The following is a 16,353-nucleotide window of genomic DNA, read 5'->3' on the forward strand; positions in this document are numbered from 1 at the left end:
TAATAAAATTAAAGGATAGTGAAATAAGATAGACAACATGACAAAGAAAAGGAATAAAATACCAAATTAGTTAAGCGAAGTATTTTAATCTTAAAAAGAAAAAAAAAAAAAAGCACAATTGGACCCCATTTGAAGAAAATAAAAATTACATTAAAAAGTAAAAAGTAAAAAAAAAAAAAAAAAAAAAGTTTACCAAATAAAAATTTTAAAAAGAGTAAAATCCCCGAAATGGGTTATTGAGAAAGAGAAATAAACAGCGTGAACCAAACACGCCACTTCCCAAACGAAAGTGCGGACCGGACCAGACCAGAGACGCCGCTTTGGGCCGCGATCAGTTTGAACCTTCCGCCGCCGCCGCGACTGGTGTTTTCTGTCCGAATTCCACCTGTTCATTGCTTTCCCTTAACCCTTCGTAAGTACTTGTACTATTTTTTTCTGTTTGGTTTCCGTGAAAGCGTTTGGACAGCAATTGTTCGCGACATTCATTTTCTCGGCAGCCAAACAATGCAACGTTGGTGTGGAATTTCCTTTTTTTTTTTTTATTTAAAAAAAAATTATGGGGGTTTTTGGATTACAAATGTGGTGAATTAAGGTTGGAGATGGGGAAAGACAACCTAGCATCGGCCATGGAAATTGACGATCCGAAATCGAACACTTCTGATCAGACTACACCTAAGTTCTCTATAAACGGTGGGTTCTTTCATTCTGATCTATTCTCATTTTGTGTGCTAACTATAGGTTGAAACTTTTTTTTTTTTTTTTTGGGTCAAATTGATTAATTACCTAATCATTTGTGTCGTTGAATTTTCGCTCAATTGAGCAAAAAGATTGATTTTTGTGCGCTCCGTTGAACTTCAGTAAAGGAATTCGTATATTGCTTAATCTGAGCATTTTTTAATATTGTTTGTAATTTTGTTCGTTCTTCTGTTTACAGTGTTGCAGCTTTTGAAATCTGCTCAAATGCAACATGGATTAAGGCATGGGGACTACACTCGCTATCGGTATCAATAAGCTTTTAAACTTTACATTTTTAGCTTTTTATTTTATTTTTAAATCAAGTTTAAGCATTATTGAGCCTAAGCCTTTAATTACTGCCACTATTGCTATTACTAGTAGTCTTTTGTGTTACTGTTGTTGTTTATTTTTTCTTTTCCTCATTGATAGTGTTAATAATATTTTGCAAGACTGTTGTGGTTTATTTTTGTTGTCATTGTTAGTGTTACTATCAGTACTTTGTGATTCCATTTCAGCGATAAGTTTCGATTCCAGTATTAGTGATACATTGAGACTGTTATTGGATTACTACTTTGTGAGTCAATCTTAATTTATTATGTTAATGGGTTGATTCTTGTTAATTCACAGGAGGTATTGCACTGCCCGATTGCGGAGGTTATATAAATCTTTGAAGTTCACCCATGGCCGTGGGAAATACTCCAAAAGACCCATAACTGAATCTACTGTAACTGAAGTAAGGTGTGTCTTGCATATCATTTCTTGATAAAATCTGCTGTACTTAATCTCTTAACCATTTAAGGAAATTAGTATTCTTATCTGGTTTCATACGGTCTGGACAGCCAAACCATCCGTAATTTTTCTTGGGACTTTTTCTAATGTATATTAGCAGTGGTTGCAGACTACTGAATTCCCTTGCTTTACTATTGTAAAACTATCTTTAGAATCATAATTGAGTTGTCTTCTAGTGTCATCAGTTAAATAAGATAAATATCAGAAAGTTTCAAATACATAGGAACTATTAGTTTTTTTCTGATTATTCCATGCTTAATGATTCCATTTTCTGGATTAAAAACAGGTTTCTTCATCTGGTTCTGTATACAGCAGAGAGAGCTTGGAGCCATGCCATGGAAAAGAGACAGCTTCCTGATGGTCCAAATGCACGTCAGCGGATTTATTTGATTGGTAGGCTGAGGAAGGCAGTTAAGTGGGCTACCCTGGTTTCGCAGTTGTGTGCAGTCAAGGGAGATTCTAGAACATCTTTAGAAGCTGAGGTTTGTTAAAACTTCTTTTGTTTAAGTTATATAGTTTTTGTTCTTATATATTGTTGGTTTGGTTACCTATAAGCTTAGGCACCTGATTTCCCTTTTCCACTCTCCTCTCTCATTTTATGTGGAAAAGTGAGGTTAAGGTTGCAGATATGAAGTTTAACAAGTGTTTATTAACGTTATTCCACTGAAAATGGATGCACTAGCAGTCTTGTTGCCAGATGCTGGGAGTGGAGATAAAAGAAAAAGTTAGAAGACTGGCAGTTTCTTTGTTGCTATGTTTTGCCACTATGAATTTATCAGATGCCATAAAGTTTCAAGCGAAAGGCAAAGATATTTTTCAAAAGAAAGGAAATAACTTAAGCATGGAATTCACTTTTACAAGGACTTCAGATATTTGCATACCAAATAAACAAATGAATTGCTAGGAAAATTTTTGAAATACTATCAAATGATTTCTTTGGCATTACTTTGCATGAGGCTATAGCATTGACACTTTTAAGTTTTTAACCTAGCCATGAATGCTACTCATCTTTATTTCTTTTACTTACTGTTGTTCTTTTGGCCATACCATTGCATATTTTCAAAATGTTTTCCTCTAGACCAGGTGAGTTAATTTTTGTTGTGAACACTTTTGTATGTTTAATTATTGTACTGCACTTTGGGCTTCATCCTTTTAACGATGAGAGATTATGTGACATTTCAATGTTTAGGCATATGCCTCCTTTATGAAAGAAAACTTGTTGTTTGAACAAGACAAAAATTGGGATACAGCATTGATGAATTTCAAAAGTGCCAGTTGTGTTCTTGTCTCAATTATATCATTAGGAGGTAGGCATAAGTTGAATATGTTAGTGTAATGGATACTGTGAATTGCTGACTTTGCTTATAATCTTTTAGGGCTGTCTATGAGGAACTTGGGAAGTATGGAGACTTAGAAAATCAAGTTTTGTGCCGTGAGCGGGTTGAGGAACTAGAACCTAGTATCAGGTACTGCTTGCATACGATTGGCAAGTCAAATCTGCAAGCCTCTGATCTTCTACAAATAGGTGAGATGGAAGGTCCTTCTCTAGACCTTTTTAAGGCTAAATTGGAGGTGAGTTTTATTAGTTTAACTGTTTAAGCAGTAGACCATGAGCTGATTTCTTTTGATGTCCTCTAGCAAGTTTAATTAGTTTGGTCGATGCTACCCACTGCCTTACACCCTCAACTTTGGTCTAAGCAGACCGTGCAGAATTTTCTTAACATATCCAAAATGAATATCTGATTTAGCCTTTTTAGTTTATCCATTCTTTTCCCCCTTTGATTCTGATAAGCTTCTGTTTGTTCAACTGATATCTTGCTTGCTTTTGGTTGTAGGCTGTAATGGCGGAGGCAAGATCTCAGCAGGCTGCTTCAATGACAGAGTTCCATTGGCTTGGTCATAGGTTTCCAATCTCCAATGCTAAAACACGTGTTTCCATTTTAAAAGGTTTGTTATTGTTTTATGTGGCTATTTATTTAAAGTAATTACATAAAGGAAACTTTCATTGGAGCCGTGAAGCCCATGCGCTCATAACACTATTGATGTTTTATTTAGTACAAAACTTTGATTGACATATCAGGCTAGGTATTCATGCTCACCCTCTCTCTCTCTCTCTCTCTCCATGGAAGGAAGCTCTACGTGGTTTGTTTCTTCACCAAAAAGTCTAATTGTAGGCTGTGAAATGCAATGTATTTGCCAAATTTCTGGCAAAAATAAACTTCAAGCTTTCTCCTTTCAAGTATTACAAGAATAGTCTCGGTATAATGCACGTGATGAGTGGTATTCAAAATAAATGGTGTTGGCTAGTTTACTTTTGGTGGTTCTTTTGAATAAGTTAGTTTCGTCTTTATTACTTTGCTTTGTTATGTCTACTCAAGGTTCAAATATTTGTTAAAGCTCATAAATTGAGCGTATCCTTTTTCAGTGTTTCCTTATTCGCAACTTCCCCCGCTACAAAAATTTCCCTTTTTCCTTGCTTTGTGCTCCCCTTCTCTCTCCTTGTTTCCATCTTCTCCTTTCTCTAGTTTCTCATTTTGTTCCCTACCTTGTAACAAGTAGCATCTGGATCTTTTTGCCAAAAAAAGGTGGCATCTGCATCTTCATGGCCTTCCTTAATTGACATCCCCTTATCTCCTATTTATTATTATTATTATCAGTTTGACCATTGAACTCATTGCCATTGTTGTCCTTATCCATTAATTACCACCACCTAACCCCACTAACCTACAGCTGTCTTGTTGTCTCTGTCTTCTGACCCTCAAGCTGCTGTTGCCACTATATGATGTAACCATCATTTACGATGCTAGACAGCAACTTTGGTTTGCCTGTTTCTGTTAGCTTTGTTAATATGATTTATTCTCTAGGCTGTAGATTTACATTATTTCCAAACCTGTTGAACTTGTTCAATGTAAAAACTTGAAAATCACCAATAGAACCAAACAATTAACATCAATAGACACGATTTAGTGCACAAGAGGATGTAGCAGATGATAAATGAATAACCACAATTTCTGCCAGGGGAACTATGTTGGTTTGTTTAATTAGCGAATAGTGACAATGTCAATGACATGTCTGGAATGTGATTGTGTTTATTCCAATTCTGTTTGACAGTTGCTGATACATTTTAAAATTGATTAAGTAGTCCCGTCTTTTTTCTTTCTCTTTGTATATTAGGACAAGGATTGTCTTTATTTTGGGACAACTGGGTGTTTGTTGAAGTCTACATCTCACTTTGTTAATGATTTGGAAAATGTCTCCTTTTTTCTCCTTAATTTGCACGTTTTATGGAAATTCTTTTTTGAAAAAAAGAAATAGTTTGTGGTTCATAATATGTTATTTTTATCCCCTCCTTTTCTTGGCTTCTATTGTTCCTAACGCATTAGCAATATGTGACAAACTTGTTCAGCTCAAGAACTGGAGAAAGATATGCATGGTCCAGCAGCTGATTCACTCCCAGCAGAGAAAAAACTAGCTGTTTTTGACAAAATTTTTACTGCATATCATGAGGCCAGGAGCTGCATTCATAGTGACTTGGTATGAAGTTTTTCAATGTACTATTGTTTTCTTCTCCTCTCAGACCTATTTAAAATTTGCCACCTGATTCATCAATTGTTTATTTTCCTCTGTTTTTCAAACTGCTTTTCGTGATGTAGTATATATTCTAGGTCAGTGCAGGTACCTCTGAAAATGCGAAAGATGACTTAAATGGTCTTGATAAAGCTGTTAGTGCTGTATTGGGTCAAAGAACCATCGAACGCAACCAGTTGTTGGTTGGCATTGCAAAGAGTAAACTTAGTAAGCTACATGATGGCAAAAATGAGAAAGCTACCAAGCCTGAGGAGCTTGTTCGATTATACGATCTCTTATTACAGGTTTACTACCTAACTGATGTACTATTTTAACCTACTATATTTCATGTAAGGATGCTTTACCCTGTACTGTTGAATTAAATTAATGCTTATAAGTTGTATTATGGATTCCACCTAAATCCTTATGTAACTGATGTTATGTTTGGCTGAATACTGCTGATCTTTCTGACTTAGTCAGTTCTGGAAGAGATAGGAAGCCTGAAGAAGGTAGCATTTGCTGAAGAGTGTGAGCTTAAAAGTTTGGCCTTCCGAGGGGAAAGGTATTTTTCCGTCTTCAGTGGCTGATGTACTGCTCACAAGAAATCCTGTATTCCATTGACATTGAGTGTGTTTAATATTATTATTTTTGTAGATATCCCCTATTCACTGAATCTTGGAATCAATCTTTCCCTCTATGAGGCTTCTTCTGAATGAGAAATTATATTCATATTACATCCACCTGCATGATCTTTTTTCTTCTTCAAGAACCAACTTTTTGTAATTTTTTTGTTTATGTTTTTCCTTGTTTGGTGCTTAAACCCATTTTTGTGCTTGTTTTTTTCATTATGTGTCCTGTTACCTGTTTTCCTTCATCCTTATGATTTCTGATCATCTTTTTGAGGTTATGCTTATCTGATTAAATTGTGCCAAGTCCTTAACCTTTTATAGTTTCTTATTCCGCTTTTTTAACTCATTTCTGGGTGCCAAAAGGAGGTTTTTACTCTATATTTATTGGACTTCCAACTTTACGCAGGTGTTTCTTTTTGGGTAGATCATATAAGTTAGCTGGTAGGAGGGTGGAAGCATATGCATTGTACTGCAGGGCTCGCTCTCTTGCTGGGAATGCCTTGCAGAAATTCCAAGCTGCGAGTAATGCTGATCAGGTGTGTAGATGAGCAAAAGCCTTTTCTTTCCCCTCACAAAGGTTTTTCTTTTTTGGGGGTGCTAAATTGATCAAAAATTTTGGCCTCTAATGATCAAATTTTAATATATCTTTGGGATATTCTTTTTACAGAAGATTCATGGCTGCTAAATCTCATTTTGTTTCTATGTTGGCCTTTTTCCTGCGTAACCTGAAAAATATTCAACCATGTTTAAACTTTGGTTTCAAATTTACGTAAATGCCAAATAATAATTTCTCATATAGACCATATGGTAGGCTGGTATTTTGATTAGATTGGTACATTATTGATAATGTGTTCTTCTATCTTCTGTTAAACAGATACTGATCAAAGAGTTGAAGAAGTTGTGTGAGGAATGCAGATCCAACAGTTGCATAGACCATGCAGCAGGGATCATGGAAGAACTGAAGGCCCCTGAAAATCTCTCTAAAAAAATCTCGAATATATCATTAACTGGAGCTGGCAAGAAGGTAATTATTCATTATTATTTTAGATTTTGCTATGTCGTATGATTTTTATCCAGCAACATGGTTTGATGGGGACAATTAAAATTCACCTCACTATCATATGTCCAAAAAAAAATATATATATATATGGTTTAAAGGCGGGTTTTGCCTGTGAGTTCTTTTGAATTGGTTCCATGTTAGGAAAATAGATCTCACCCAAGTTGGAGGGTAGAGGTGGAAGGGAGTTGCTATAGAAAATACAAAGTGATATTTAGAGTAAATAACTACCCAACATGGGTTGGTGAGACTGGCACTAAACATTGTACTGATATAGAAAATAGAGTAGAGGAACTAGAGATCCTAGGATTTGGTGGAGCTTGAAAGTAGGAAAGCATTTTATCGTGTAAATTGAGAATGATTAATTAAGGTAGAAGTTGGAGAGGGTTACAAATTCAAATTGAAATGTCTTTGACATAGTGCTTTTGTCTGTGGATTGGTGTTTTTTGTCTATAAGCATCTCTAAATTATGCTTGTTTTTTGTAAGACATAGAGAAGGATACAAATTCAAATTGAAAATGTCATTAAAAAAGTGCTTGGCTCTGTGGGTTGGGTTGTGTCTGTGAGCATCTCTGAATTATGCTTTTTTCGAAAGATGCACTACCATTCCTTAGGTCTGGATGTTCTATTTGCTTGACATGATGATTTTGAATTTCATTCAGTTGGAGAAATTCCTACTTGAGAAACTGGAGGCATATGAGTCTGCAGTTGGAGATTCAAGTGCAAAAAATGTTCCACGAATCGAAGCCTTCCCTCCTGCCTTCCAAGCAATTCCCCGCAACCCTATAGTTCTGGATCTTGCCTACAATTTCATTGATTTCCCATCCCTTGAAAATCGGATGAAGAAAGACAAAAAGGGTTTCATTAGTAGGCTTTGGCGGTGAGTTCCCTTGTGAGTTTTTATGGACATTTCAGTCACTTTCATACTCCTAGTTGAGGAATTTTTATGACCCTTTATTTTATTTTCTTTGTGTTGATCAATCTACTCAATTGTAATGATATAGTTTGGATATGCAAATTTTGGACATACTGATTCTGATATTAGCAGACTAGAAAAGCATTCACCTCATTTCTCCTCTCACTAAACTAGAAATAGTCCAAAATTTTTAGTTCTTTGCTTTTTTCTGGATGGAGGAAACATAATAAAAAGTTGAATTTTTTGGGACAAATTATATTCTGGTATTGATAGTTCATTTCATCTATATTGTAATTGAACTTTTAGTTGTTTGTGTCAATTGCTTTTGTTTTGGTCGTTGGAATAGTTCAGGCCATTATCAAAGATGAATTGCCTTCAATTTGACTTTAATCAAATTTTATCCAAAAAAAAATATTCTTTTTTTGTTTTTTTCTCTTCTGAGAAGTCAATTTTAAACGATCTAGAAGAGTTGGAGAGTTTTTAAGTAAATGATGGTTCCTCCACATTATGTAACCCAGCAATTTGGAGGGCTAATTTCTTGGCCACCTGTAATGCATCATCGCCATGTAAAATTGGTCTTCCAATTTAATCTCATTTCATAGTCAATTTTCAAATCATATACTTCAGACCACAATAACAAATTGAAGCCACACTAGGAGGTTTGAACTCCCAAGCAAACAGTGGACTAAAAACTAAAACTTTTTTGACAAGGTAACTACCATTCATGCAGAGCACCCAAACTAGGCATACCTTCGGAACAACCCAATTTTCCGAATTACATCTAACAATGGATATCATGTCATCCATAAAACATGACGGTAAAAAAGTTACAACGGTGCCCAAATTAGGCATATCTTTATTCCTAACAATGTTAATTTTTGTTTCATATATAGCAATAGATATCATGACATTCATAAGACAACACAATAAGAAAATTACTATTTTCTCCTACGAAAGTCATGAGTTTGGATTCTCACGAAAGTTAGAGCATTTTCTTCTGTTGACAAACAAAGTCGTAGACTTTATATGGATCTGGCAGGGTCTTGGAAACACTTTCCCTAAGATTGCACCTTTTCACCCATTCCACGAGCCTAGGACGTTCTTTCTCTAGGCTGAATCTGCAAAATGTCTCATATGTATAGAATCTGCAAGAGAATGGTATTAGGGCAATGTCCAAGAGACCAAAATGGTCCCCATGGAAGTAAGGCATTTCCTCAAGTTCTCCTTCTAACAGTTTCAAGCATTCTATGAATTCCGCCTTTGCCGATTCTTGGTCAGCTCCCTTGCTTGCCCACATCCTCCTTCCACAGTCTGCACAAATGTTGATACATATAGCTTGTCTTGCTCTAAAATGTATGTGCTTAACCATATAGGTTCGTTTTCTTTGAGGGATAGACAAGTTACACACTTATTCTTTAAAGGATATGCATTTAAATATTTGAAGCACTCATAAATAAGCGTTTTTTTATAACAAAATCATATATATATATATATATACACACAGCCTTATTACAAAGAACATCATATAGAAAACATTCAAATTGCAATGTTAGACATGCACAGGTGTGAGCAAATTGATGTTTTCTATAACAAAATTATATCTATATTATATATATATATATATAAATTTATATTAGCATATCAAGTAAACCTAGTAGCAAAACCATTAAAACTTCTCTTATAAAGTTTTTGAAAACTTCAAGAGCTAAGATTTATAAATAAATTGGTAATCAATATGATTTCATATAGGTTCATATATATTATGTGACCAAAATTTGTGTTATTGTTGCAAGTTTTAGTAAACATCTTGTTGTGATTTAAAAGAGATATATATGTTTTTAATCTGTAGGTAATAAAATTAGCTAGATATAAATCAAAACTTTTTATTCTAGAGTTCTAGTCAAAACATGACCATAAACTTTGCAAGCAATTGCTACTTTTTTAGTGAAATTTTTTTATACTTTTAATTACGAAACTTCTCATTATCAAGGGCCATATATTTACTGTAATGAAGAAAGAAAACAAGCATAATACAATAAGTAGAAGAACAAAACAGGAAAAAATAAAAATCCCTTATGCGTATAAATGAAAACATATACATATATATGTTATATAATTGTAATATATAATAGAACATATATCCGTAGTGCTTACCTTTTTGTCGATGAAATCAACCCAAAATCTAGCTTTTGCTCTAGGGTGAGGACTAATATTGTTAAAGAGAAGTGGGAGATCGTCCTTCCAAACATCATCAATATATTGGAGGGTGATGAGGGATTCACAAATGGGTTTACCATTATGAATCAGAACTGGCACTTTCTTGTGGATTGAGTTCATTTTCAGAAACAATAAATTATCCTTCAAGGTCTTCTTTGCTGCTAGGTTAGCAGCTTTGTTTGCTTGCCTTGGGGACCAAGATATTGTCCAGTTATTATCTTTCAGTTTAGTTTTGATATTTCTAACTAGCTCCCACGATTCCCATTCGCAAGGCTCAGAAGAGTCATTCAGCCGAACAACCACCGATCGAGCATCGCAGTGCCAATCAACGTCTTTCCAAGCCGAATCAGGTCAAAATTTTTTACTCTTTTTTCTTTTTTGTTAAATCTATTTATTACTACTACTACTATTATTATTTTCTAAGTTTGCACTGTTGAACTCTTGAAAGTTTTACTCCTCTGATGCTTCAAAACACCGTATTTCCCTCTCTAGCTCTCATCGTCTCTCTCTTCTTATCCTTTTTAACGATGGTAGACAAAATAATTACAAAAAATTTTAATCAAAAGTTACAAAATTATTAAAAAAACTAATAAAATTTTTAAAAAAATAAAAAAATTAATAAATGACCAAAGCTAACGCTTTATACATTAAAATGCGTTTGGCTTTGGTTCGGTACCCTTTTTTTTATAATTTTTTTATTTATTAATAAAAAAATTAATAAATAATTACTGTTGAACTCTTGACAGTTTTACTCCTCCGATGCTTCAAAACACCGTATTTCCCTCTCTAGCTCTCGTCCTCTCTCTCTCTCTCTCTCTCTCTCTCTCTCTTTCTAACTCTCCGTGGAACTCTCCAAAGCGAAATTCCTTGTCGGGTAAGTTCCGACTCGCACGAAAGGCGTAACCATCTCGGCAGAAAGAGGTTAGCCATTTCTCGGATATCCCCTCTCTCATCTTATTCTCTCTCTGTCTCTGTATGGTATGGCGTCGTCGGCAACTGATCGGACATTTGATTGGTGGTCCAGATCCGGTTAGGGCTTTGTTTTTATGCTTTTTTTTTCTCATTCGTTTCTCCCAGATCCGGCAGCTGAAGTTCCCTGCCTGCATCTCTTGTCTTCTCTGAGTTTTTTTTTTTTTTTTTTTTTTTCCGAGGCAATATGTGAATGTGGTTTTAGTCTATGGATTTATTTCAAGTACTTCATTTTTATTTATTTATTTGGTTTCACTTTGTGTTAATAAAATGAGGGTTTTGGTTTATAGGTTGAGGAGAACATTTGCAAGAGTGTTGGCGGGAGCAAGATCTTGTGTATTCTCAAGGTTGACGGTATGCTTTTTCTATTTCCTGGAATTTGTTTTCGTCACTGTGTGGGACTGGAGACCCAGTTTATGATTGCGGCGTTTGGCATTTGATATTTTCCATTTTTTTCCCCCCTTGGGACGAAATTGTAGCAGTTAGTGAAACTCCTACGGCTTCTAACATTAGCCAAAAATAAAATATTATTAATAGTTCATTCTTACATAGAGAGTTCAATTGTCAGGGATTTGATAGTGGGTCTTTGTTTTGTTAGCAAGTTTGAATTCTATGATGTGGGAATTTGGATATGGTTCTCCAAATGACATCCCCTTTGTTAAATTTTATTTCTGCTATGTGGTCAAATTGAATTGCTCTGCTTTAATTCTAAGCTAGAATGTTCTGTATTGTGTTTCAACGTGAACTCTGTGAAACTGGGTCTACTCATCCAAGCCTTTTTTTCCCCTTCTTTTTTTGCTTTCCTCGGTCATGGCTTACTTTTATGACCATGGATATGATTTTCAATTTCTGTGCTGCTCCGGTTCTTTATTTTGTGGGATTAATTTTTCTTTGAACTTTTATAGCTTAGGATTTAGATTTAAATTAACTTCATTCTTCTGTTTGGAGCTTCTTGTGAGAACCATGAATCCAACATAAGTTTGTAGAAATGGGAATTGTTCACGGACTTTGGTAAGTGCATTTTTTGAGGTGTTCTTGGTTTGCTGTCAGATTCTTCAAGTAGAACATTTAAGAGTCTTGGTGTTTAAGAAACAAGAAAATGGCTACTATTCTGTAGCGTACTATTTCTATTAGATTAAAGGTATGTTGTGTGCACTTATATACATCTTTTTTTACCTTTTGGTGCAATGCCCAAAATTCTGAGTGTTAATTTACAATAAACTTTGCTGTCCCGTTTTACCATAAACTTGTTTTGCTTCCCATTTTACAATAAACTCGTTTTAATCATTTAGCTCATTCTAGCATGAACGAAGTCGGTGTAAAGTAGTTTTGCTGGTTGCTGCTTTTCTCATTTTACAGCATAATCATAAATAGGGGCTCTTGGATTTTTCACTGTTCACACTGCCTCTAGGCCACCAACTCTAATATCTTTCATGTTAACCTTGGAATTTAGTTAAGAGCCTAGACGTAATATATTTTTGTCTGATTTCATTTCTGTTGCTGTTGGTGATGCTGGAGAAATCTGTGTTCAATTCTTATCATTTTGCCTTCTCTTATTATTTACTTTTCTTGATATTTTGTCAAAGTTTAATTTGTATTTGTTTTGCAGACATGGCTCCCTCAATGAATGAGGTGGTACAAGTATTCAATAGGAACCTGTTTGAATACATATGGCAGTCGGAAATTGCACATGCAATTCTTCTCGTCAGACGAGCGAAGAAGATGTTGAAGGAGGGGAATCAAAATCCAGATAACAACAATGATCCACCAAACAGGGAAGAGTTAACACAGTTTGTGTCTCGGCTTTTAACTGATCTGGAAGCCGCTTATCGTGAGGGGATGCAAGAGCTATTTAATAGAAAAAAAATACTGTCTAAGGAAAATGCGACGCTACTGCCGGCAACATCCTAATCCGCAAGTGATAAAGGTGTCTGAAAGCATGAAGTTGTGGGTGGTACATGCAATGAAACGGTGGACACGAAGCTGCAACAAAAATTGGACAATGGGACGCATGACGAATGCACAACAGATTTATACAATGGAATCGTTGGCAGAGCTACTGAGTGTGCCGGATCGTGTGGAGATAGTGCTTCAACCGCTCGATGATGATGCACATGCGGCACATGTGGCAGGCTGGTTCCAAAATCATCATGGTGCATTTCCTGGAGGAGAGGGGCATCCACAGTTAGGTCGATTTGCTTTGCCTGTAGGGTCAGGGTCTGAGCATGAATCTGACCGTTCCTATGATGACAATAACAATTATGGTGGTTATGGAAGAGGACGTCGTGGTGGTCGTGGTGGTGGTCGTGGTGGTGGTGGTGGTGGTGGTGGTGGTGGTGGTGGTGGAAGAGGACGTGGTGGTGGTGGTGGACGTGAAAAACAGTACATTGATAAAGTTGTGTGTCACAGCTTCAACTTCAGACAAAATTAAAGCAAAATTGCTGCATGTATATTTATAACCTCTAAGAACTTTCAACTTCAATACCACAGTTAACTTTCCAAGAAGGAAACAATCACAAGTACTTAAGAAACATCAAAGAAGGAGGAAAAACTAATATAATTACCTCGTCTTTGGCCAATAGGAAAGTTCTGATTTGTCTGAGATGCGTTACAGATAAGGCAGCATTTGGAGTTAAATGGGACAGGCAAACATCAGGTGGAGCAGTGCTTCTTCCCCGTTGATTCTGTTGATGTTGTTCGTGCACATGTTCTCCCACTGCTCCCGGTTGATCCTATTGATGTTGTTGAAGTTGTTTCTGCACAGATTCTCCCATTGTAATAGGACGTGGAGATGGAGAACAGCAGGAAGTGGGAGAATCTGCTAGAACTGGCTTAGTTTCATTAGTCCTTAGTTTCCTTGGCTTCAATAAATCGTGATTCAGCTGTGCCATGGAAGATGCTAGAACTGGCTCTTAGCATTTGATATATGTTTTGGTTGAGAAAGAATGGAGAATAAATTTACTATCTTGCACATAATAGCTAAAGATGTATTAATTATTTTTGTATCTGCCCACCCAACGAGGAACAAATTACTACTACATATGATCTTTTTCTTGAGACCATCATGAGCGAACAATTATTGGCTTGAAGATGAGCTAGTAACCAATTGATTCAATTACAGAATTTAGTCTCTTTGCATATTCCAAATTGCACATGCAACACGCTCAAGATGAAATAAAAAGGGAGTTTTTTTTTTTTTTTGGTAATTAAAATAAAAAAGGAGATGGGGTAACTAAAGTTGGATAGATTTATATATTTTATATTCTATTATGTTCTAGTTTATCCATTAAACACATATAAAAAGCTAATTCGATATGTATAACATATATATATATATATATAGTTTGGACATTATAAGGGACTGTGTAAAAGTTTTTAGATATTTGTAAAAAAAAATGACTATTTACTTACAATGGTTAAATTTGTATATTTATGCGATTTGATCCTTATAAATGATTATCTTTCTCCTCCATTAGTCTCTCATTGTATCAAATATCAATCCAGATATATATTGGTTTATTTCAAATTGCACCCAGATGTTTTAAACAATTAAAAATGTCCCCCATCTTTAGCCACTTTTTGTTAGCCAACACTCTCTCTTAACTGGCAACATAAAATGTCTCAAATACCCTTAAATCAAATTTCCATCTAAACAAATATATACTATTTTATTATTGGTATTACTCGTTTGGAAAAAAAAAAAAAAAAAAAATCATACAACTTAATTTTTCTCCAATTATATTTTTCTCTTTTTTTTCCTACTTATTTATATAATGGTTCAAGGGTTTAGAGTTTTTTTGAACTTTTTTTTACTTTCTTTCAACTTATTATTATTATTATTATTTCTCAACATTTTTTTACATGTGAAATTTCCATTAATTTTTTTCTTTTATTGTTATTTTTTTCAATTCTCCATTACAATTTATTTATTCTTTTTGTTAAAGATTTAATTTGTGTATGGTGATGGGTATCGATAAGGTATGAGAAAATATGAAATAAATAAATGGATTAATTATCAGAAAATTAAAAAAAAAAATTGGAGAATTAGAACGATAGGTGAATGCTGAGAGATGAGGAAGAGAGACCCTGGGAAGATGGAATCCTCAGGTGTATCCACAATTATTGATGGTTGTTTCCTCAAAATATATATATCTTTTTCAAACAGAACATCAAATTTTAGTTTCCAGCCAAAAAAAAAAAAAAAAAAACAATGGATTTTCAAAAAGAGATCTAGGCTTGACCCCAAAAAAAAAAAAAAAAATCTGGAAAGGGTGAGAAGATGAAGAAGAAGAAGAAGAAGAAAAAGCCTTTTCAATCAAAAAATATATATATATATATATGGGCTCTTTTTCTTTTTTTCCCTTTTTTCATAAAAAGATCAGGGTTTGCCATAAAAAAAGATTTGGAAAGAGTGAGAAGAAAAGAAGTACGTGTTTCAAAAGAAACAGGGTTTAATCATATATATGAGAGAGAGAGAGAGAGAGAGAGAGAGAGAGAGAGAGAGAAAGAAGAAGATGTGGGGGAAGAAGAAGAGAGACCTAGGCTTGACCCCAAAAAAAAAAAAAAAAACTAGGGAAGGGTAAAACAGAAAAAAAAAAAACAAAAAAAAGAATGGTAGAAGAAGAATAAGAAGAAACAAAAAAAAAGAAAAATCACTTTATAAGCACTAATAATTATTAAGTTAATTAAATAAATATTTTTCATTGATATATGACATATTATTTTCATTAAAATATATAATATTTCTCTCGCTTTCCATTGAACTTTTCAGATTTTCAATATTTTTAACTACTATTTTACCCTCTATCATTTAAATCTAGCGGAATATTTTTTTAAAAAAAGTTAAATCCAACTTAAATAAACAAATGGCAGGAGTGTTCTTAAATTGTTCAAAACTTTTGGATATATTTTAAAAGATTAATTGCTAAGCAATACTATGAAATTTTAAAAAATATATGAATCAAATATTGAAATTTTAAATTTGTTTCAAATCAATATAATTTATTCACGATGTTAATTTTAACGCCAGATAGCATTAACAATATTAGCATGACATCATGCTAAAATTATAATGCAAAAAAATTAAATTTTTTTAATAAAGTTTCTAACTTAACCATTATTTACAATTTTTTAGTTAAAAAATTGTATCTAATTCTATTTTAATTAATTTGAAGCTCCGAAGAAATTAAAAATTTTTGGATATAAAATTCGTTTAAAAATAAAAATTTGAAATAAAATTAAAATTTTGATGTAACAAAAATATTTTTACTAGACGAAAAATTAAATAAAATTATTTTCAAGATAAAAAATTAAAAATAATTTTCTATGCCCATACCATTAAAAAATAAAAATAAATTTAATTTTTATGTTTTTTTTTTCACCTAAGAAGAAAAAGATGGAAAATTTAAATACAATTAATTAAGAATAATTGGATTCTATAAAGAAGGAACAGCCATAAAAAATAAAAAAAAGAA

At 33.9% G+C, this 16,353-nt stretch overlaps 2 protein-coding genes and 1 pseudogene across 6 annotated transcripts; 2 read left to right on the forward strand and 1 right to left on the reverse strand.

Moving 5' to 3' along the window:
* The first annotated feature begins 226 nt into the window (after nucleotides 1-226).
* On the forward strand, nucleotides 227-7,821 carry LOC125424338 (uncharacterized; annotated as a pseudogene).
* Nucleotides 7,822-8,675: 854 nt separating this feature from the next.
* Nucleotides 8,676-10,817, reverse strand: LOC132799416 (probable glutathione S-transferase parA). The gene is made up of 2 exons (XM_060811221.1): nucleotides 10,748-10,817; nucleotides 8,676-9,004 (listed from the first exon to the last, which is right to left on the reverse strand). The coding sequence occupies exons 1-2, from the start codon at nucleotides 10,815-10,817 to the stop codon at nucleotides 8,676-8,678; spliced, it is 399 nt and encodes a 132-aa protein (XP_060667204.1).
* LOC107407561 (glycine-rich cell wall structural protein 1.0-like) lies at nucleotides 9,867-13,973 on the forward strand. Of its 5 annotated transcripts, none has more exons than XM_060811378.1 (4): nucleotides 9,867-10,260; nucleotides 10,657-10,939; nucleotides 11,170-11,233; nucleotides 12,489-13,973. In XM_060811378.1, exon 4 carries the CDS (start codon nucleotides 12,762-12,764, stop codon nucleotides 13,308-13,310), a length of 549 nt encoding a protein of 182 aa, XP_060667361.1. In that variant the 5' UTR covers nucleotides 9,867-10,260; nucleotides 10,657-10,939; nucleotides 11,170-11,233; nucleotides 12,489-12,761; the 3' UTR covers nucleotides 13,311-13,973. The 5 variants fall into 5 exon arrangements, with proteins under 5 accessions (XP_060667361.1, XP_060667360.1, XP_060667363.1 ...); XM_060811377.1 differs by having other exon boundaries at nucleotides 10,657-10,831; XM_060811380.1 differs by having other exon boundaries at nucleotides 10,657-10,831; nucleotides 11,170-11,226.
* Nucleotides 13,974-16,353: the final 2,380 nt, after the last annotated feature.

The sequence above is a fragment of the Ziziphus jujuba genome, chromosome 9 (genome assembly GCF_031755915.1).
Source record: "Ziziphus jujuba cultivar Dongzao chromosome 9, ASM3175591v1".
In the NCBI taxonomy this organism is placed as follows: domain Eukaryota; kingdom Viridiplantae; phylum Streptophyta; class Magnoliopsida; order Rosales; family Rhamnaceae; genus Ziziphus; species Ziziphus jujuba.

Coding starts and splice junctions, on each gene's coding strand:
- LOC132799416 (XM_060811221.1), bottom strand. CDS start 10,817: ATGGTTACGCCTTTCGTGCGAGTCGGAACTTACCCGACAAGGAATTTC. Junction 9,005..10,747: donor TTTGGAGAGTTCCACGGAGA/GTTAGAAAGAGA, acceptor ACATTTGTGCAG/ACTGTGGAAGGAGGATGTGG.
- LOC107407561 (XM_060811378.1), top strand. CDS start 12,762: ATGCGACGCTACTGCCGGCAACATCCTAATCCGCAAGTGATAAAGGTG.